The 4,991-nt window shown below is 44.2% G+C and overlaps 1 protein-coding gene and 1 pseudogene across 1 annotated transcript; both read left to right on the top strand.

Annotated features, from left to right (window-relative positions):
* The first annotated feature begins 293 nt into the window (after positions 1-293).
* LOC123396870 lies at positions 294-732 on the top strand (annotated as a pseudogene).
* A 546-nt stretch (positions 733-1,278) lies between these two features.
* Positions 1,279-4,280, top strand: LOC123396869. The gene is made up of 4 exons (XM_045091660.1): positions 1,279-1,332; positions 1,415-1,603; positions 2,499-2,586; positions 4,204-4,280. Exons 1-4 carry the CDS (start codon positions 1,279-1,281, stop codon positions 4,278-4,280), a joined length of 408 nt encoding a protein of 135 aa, XP_044947595.1.
* The last annotated feature ends 711 nt before the right edge of the window (positions 4,281-4,991 follow it).

Here is a 4,991-nt window from a genome sequence, read left to right as displayed (position 1 = left end):
AATGTCACCCCCTCCCCACCCATCGCAACCTTCCGCCCGATCCAGTTATCTCCCGTCCGTCAGAGCCTCCACCCCAATCTTCTTCCAGATCCGGTGCCGCCGCACGGTCTCCTCTCCTCCTCATCCCAGATCCGGAGCAAAAAGAGGGTCTAGAGACAAAGAGAGGGTAATGCGCCGGCCTCTCCCTCCCTCACCCTCTCTCTGTGTCGGTGCTGCGCGCGCTAGGGTTTGACGAAGCTGCTGGCGGAGCAAGAATCTGCGCGTGCTAGGGCTCTCACTCCCCGCCCGTCGCGATGGTCGCGCCAGCCAAGATCCCGCAGTGGCAGCTCTTCATTGACGGCGAGTGGCGCGCGCCCGTGCTCGGCCACCGCCTCCCCGTCATCAACCCTACCACCGAGGTCTCCATAGGTCCGCCCCTCTCTCTGTCCCTGCTTTCCGTTCGACCGTCTCGTTGGCTGCCCTGCTCATCACTAGGTTTCCGCAGGCGAGATCCCGGCGGGCACCTCGGAGAACGTGGATGCGGCGGTGGCGGCCGCGCGGGCCGCCCTCAAGAGGAACCGCGGCTGCGACTGGTCCCGCGCCCCCGGCGTCGTCCGGGCCAAGTACCTCCGCACAATCGCCCCCAAGGTACCCTGCCGCTTCCTCCATAGGCGGTCGTGTGTGTGCGTCACTTTTTGACTTCCTGTTTCGTGCTGTTGCAACAGCTATGATAAAGGATTCAACAGTTATTGATTATTGTCCATGAATTTTAGGCGTGATCTATTCTCGGCGTCCCCAAACGCTTTGACCGATTCGGTTTGATGGCAGTGATGTACTGGTTTTGATTTTGCGTGCTAGTCCACCATGATTTTGTACCCTTGTTATTTGACATAGTTGATTTTTCATCTGGCTGTAGAATTATCAGCGGTGAAAGGTACTTGAGTAGTAATAGATTACTGTCCATGAAGTTTAGGTGTTATCTATTCCCAAATGATACGTGTCTGTCTATGAATTTTAGGTATTATTGATTCCTCAATGATATATGTATCCTTTTCAACTGTCTAAAGCAAGAACTTTGAGCATAATTTACCAGAGTGTCACTATTGGAGCTTTGCGGTTTCCAGTTTTTACAAATTAGTTTAGGCAATTGCGTCGATACCGTTCTTTGTTTTATCGTGTATAAGAGTACTATACTAGATTTATTGTTGTATACCATGTGTCTGATGAAACTATGTTTTTCCAGGTGATATAGTGGCAAGTTTTAGGCTACGGAATAATGTTTCTGAGCTCACAGGAAACATGTCTAAGCTCGCATTGGACATCTATGCGGAAGTCGGCGTCCCTAACTCCAATGTATGCCCCACCACATCTTTTATTTCACTTATGTTGATGTGTTCTTCCATGAGGGTTGACTGATGCTTGAATGCATACACAGGAGTCGGCGATGGCGAGCGGCGGCGGGGCGGTGAGGGAGGTGGGGTCGAGGGCGAAGCTGGACGCGGCGGTAGACGGCGCGCGGGCCGCCGCGGTGCACTTCTGGGCGGCCTGGTGCGAGGCCTCCAAGCAGATGGACGAGGTCTTCGCCCACCTCGCCGTCGACTTAGCCCACGCGCTCTTCCTCAGGGTACGCACGCGTGCGCAGCCTTCTGCTGTTCTCCGATTCCTCCCATGTGGTCGTGGTAGATTTGGGTTCCGGCCGGTTTCTGGTGGATCGTGATCCTTCGGCGGCGGTTTGGGCCTCTGGTCACAGATTTCGTTTAGGGTTCTGACGCATGATTCATGCTGATGTCTAAGTTCCTTTTTGAGTTATTTAATTTGATTTTGTACCTGGCAACTGTACTGCATAGACAAGGGTGGACCACGGGCATCTATTGTTCCTCTCATAGGAGACCACCGGCATTTTGGAATATAATTGCTCTTCGTTTTCCCCTTTGTTCCCTGGATCGGAATGCATGTTCTTGTAGGAAACACTCTGTTTTCTTTTCCTGGTAACCACGTTAAATCGGAAGCGAGTTAGTGTAGATATAGCAGCGATTTCGTGCTTCCGCTTGCTTGATTTTTAGGCTATGTGGAGTAAACAACCTTGTGTGAAGCGTAAATATTCAGCAACAACTCGTCAATTACCGGACATTCTTGAGCCAGCTGAAGGTGTGTTAATTCAGGCTAAGATTTGTTGTACGGTTATCCCTTGCTGCTATACATTTTCAGAAATATTTTCTTATCAATCCCCTAAGCTGTCAGATAGTTGATGCTTCAAATCATATATGATTGTGGAAATGGTAACAGTGTTAAATGCCATTTGTGAACACGTGTGGTGCTAATATGCATCTTTCAACGAAAATTGTTAAATGAGCATGGAGCAATGAACGAGTGCATGAGTTGGACTACTTACTATGTTCTACATTCATCATTCTTGGTCTTCGTACGATCTATAATGTTTCTTTACTGACTTGGCAATGTGATGCATACATATTCTTTTTCCGATCATGCTGTTTCCTGACATAATTCTGTATGTGCAGCTTCTACGCCATGGGGATCCGCGAGGACCTGCTCCGCGGCATCTACGGCTACGGCCTCGAGAAGCCCTCCGCCATCCAGCAGCGGGCCGTCATCCCCATCATCTTCGGCCGCAACGTCATCGCCCAGGCCCAGTCCGGCATCGACAAGACTGAGGTTGTTATGTAAGAAATGGAATCATGTAGGATCACAAACCTCTAATTTATCATGTAGGGCTTTGTTAGTTATACACAAGGAAGTTCTAATTTAGGTCCTACATCGCATAAATGTATTGTTTGTATGATTTAAATTCTGCAAATTTCTATGCCAACTAAGAAAGCATGATCTCATTATCAATAAGCTAATTCAATTAGCATGCACATTGTTACTATACTTTTTCTTCAAAGGAATAGATGATGATTTTAAAAATGTATACCACTGAATATTTATGAATTTTACATTTTCTTTGTTGTAAACTTGAGCTAAATCAATTAAGAATCCACCTATCTACAATCCAATGATTTTAACAATGCATACCACTGAATATTTATGAAATTTACATTTTCTTTGTTGTAAACTTGAGCTAAATCAATTAAAATTCCACCTGTTTACAATCCATTTGATAGAGCAATGTGCTCTTTCAAGTGTTCTAAATAAGCAACGAATCAGTTGTTATAATATATGTGTCTTGAGTTATCCTGTTTTCTACTTTACTTTTATTTATTCAAAATGAACTCGACAAGGAACTGGACATACATGCTTTGATTCACTTATACATTTTCGTTTTTGCCTAATTGGCTTCGTATGGTTCGACTTTTCCTTTTTGGTGATGTACTTTAGAGAAACAATTCATAATTAACCTACTGATTCTTTTGGTGAACCAGCGGGGCGAATTGCCACCTGATGCATTCAAACTATCTGCCTGTGCATGGATATTGTACATAGGGATGTGTTCTGAGCCTGGTGGAGGGTAGGGCAGGTATTCTGCCACATTTTCTCCTGCAGCTCAACAATTTTAGGACCTGCTGTCTTATGGGAATTAGGGCTGTAATTTCTCTTTCTTCTTCTTTTGAGTGTCCATCTAGGTAGCTCTAGATCTAGCTTTGGTAGTTGCAAACGGATCTTCTTCTTCCTCTTCTTTTGTTAGGGGGTATGTGGTCATGACAAACACATCATATAGGCAGCATGTTAGCCTCATATAACTGAAAATGGATGATTTTGCTACTGCAATATTTTGCTCTGAGATTTGGTGGCTAGCGCAATGCACTCCCATGTATCTCCATGTAGCTCTTAACAGTTCCATCAGTCTATAATAAAGTACATTGATGTTCTATGATTGACTATTTCATAATACTAAACCACTTGGTATTTGTGGTGCATAAATAAGCATTGCTTTGAGAACCCTTTGTCAGAAAATTTGGATTTTTGATAGTCAGGTTCACTTGCATTATTAACGGGCACTTTGCATGGACGCGGCGTGTACCGCGCCTCTGCCTGCTAGTTCTTACATTATACTTCTCCTTCCTTCGCTCAGCTCAGTTTACATGAGCTGACGGTTAGTGTTTTTATGCTCGTCAATTGGCAATTGATAGTCATCCTATTTATTACCTCTTTGGTGTTGTTCTTTCTCTAGTTTGACACATTGATGCTTGTTTAGTTCCTGTTATGTACTGTAGGCAGCATAAAAGAAACACCAGCATGCTTCTAAAATCTGTCTATTTGTTGCAGGCCCTCACAACAAGGAGCACCCGAAAAGGATCGCCGAGGAGATGCAGAAGCAGGTTGCTGCTGCAGGCGCCATCTAGCCCAGGGTGGAGAACGAATTGGAGTTTTGATGTATTATGTAAACCTGCAAGATATATTATGTGAACCTAGGAGATGTATTGTGTTATGTAAACTTGGGAGATGTATTATGTGATGTTATATGATGGATGATGTTAATTCGACTTGGAGTTTTCTTGATTTGAATATGAAATAGTGTTGAATTTTATATTGGACAAATAATTGGGTTGAAAAGGCCCAACAAATAAAAATAAAACCAAGTTCTGGAACAATTTCATGAATTCAAAAATGAAAAAGGCCAAAAGTGAAAATGGACCAAATATATTTGGGCACTAAAAGGCCAGGCCCAAATTATAATGATACAAAAAAAATCGAAAAAAATATACTAAAGTGGCTATAAATAGGCTAAGGCCCAAAAAGAAGCCCAATAAGAAAAATCCTAGAAAAATAAAATCAGCCCATGTGATCAATCGAAATGGGTTGGGCTGATTTCAATCATGACGTTTTGATTTCGTCATAATTTTGCCACGTAGGACTGCCACGTAGGATTGGGTTTGCTTGCCAACGACGATTTAGGATCATCGTAAAGGTTACGACGATCCAGGAATCGTCGTAAAAGTTACGATGATTTCGATCAAAACGTCGCTGCTGTTCATTTGTGACGTTCCGTTTTCGACGCTTGGTTTTTCATCGTGAGATCGTCGTAAATTAAAAACTGTGACGATGTAGCGACG

This window comes from Hordeum vulgare, chromosome 5H, assembly GCF_904849725.1.
Source record: "Hordeum vulgare subsp. vulgare chromosome 5H, MorexV3_pseudomolecules_assembly, whole genome shotgun sequence".
In the NCBI taxonomy this organism is placed as follows: domain Eukaryota; kingdom Viridiplantae; phylum Streptophyta; class Magnoliopsida; order Poales; family Poaceae; genus Hordeum; species Hordeum vulgare.
Note: the sequence above shows the minus strand (reverse complement) of the source record. Positions and strands in the feature narration are given on the sequence as shown.

Excerpts from the sequence above, each read along its gene's own strand:
- LOC123396869 (XM_045091660.1), top strand. The coding sequence starts at position 1,279 with ATGTCTAAGCTCGCATTGGACATCTATGCGGAAGTCGGCGTCCCTAAC. Across the intron at positions 1,333-1,414 it reads TCGGCGTCCCTAACTCCAAT|GAGTCGGCGATGGCGAGCGG; the intron begins GTATGCCCCACC and ends ATGCATACACAG. Across the intron at positions 2,587-4,203 it reads CCGCCATCCAGCAGCGGGCC|GCCCTCACAACAAGGAGCAC; the intron begins GTCATCCCCATC and ends TATTTGTTGCAG.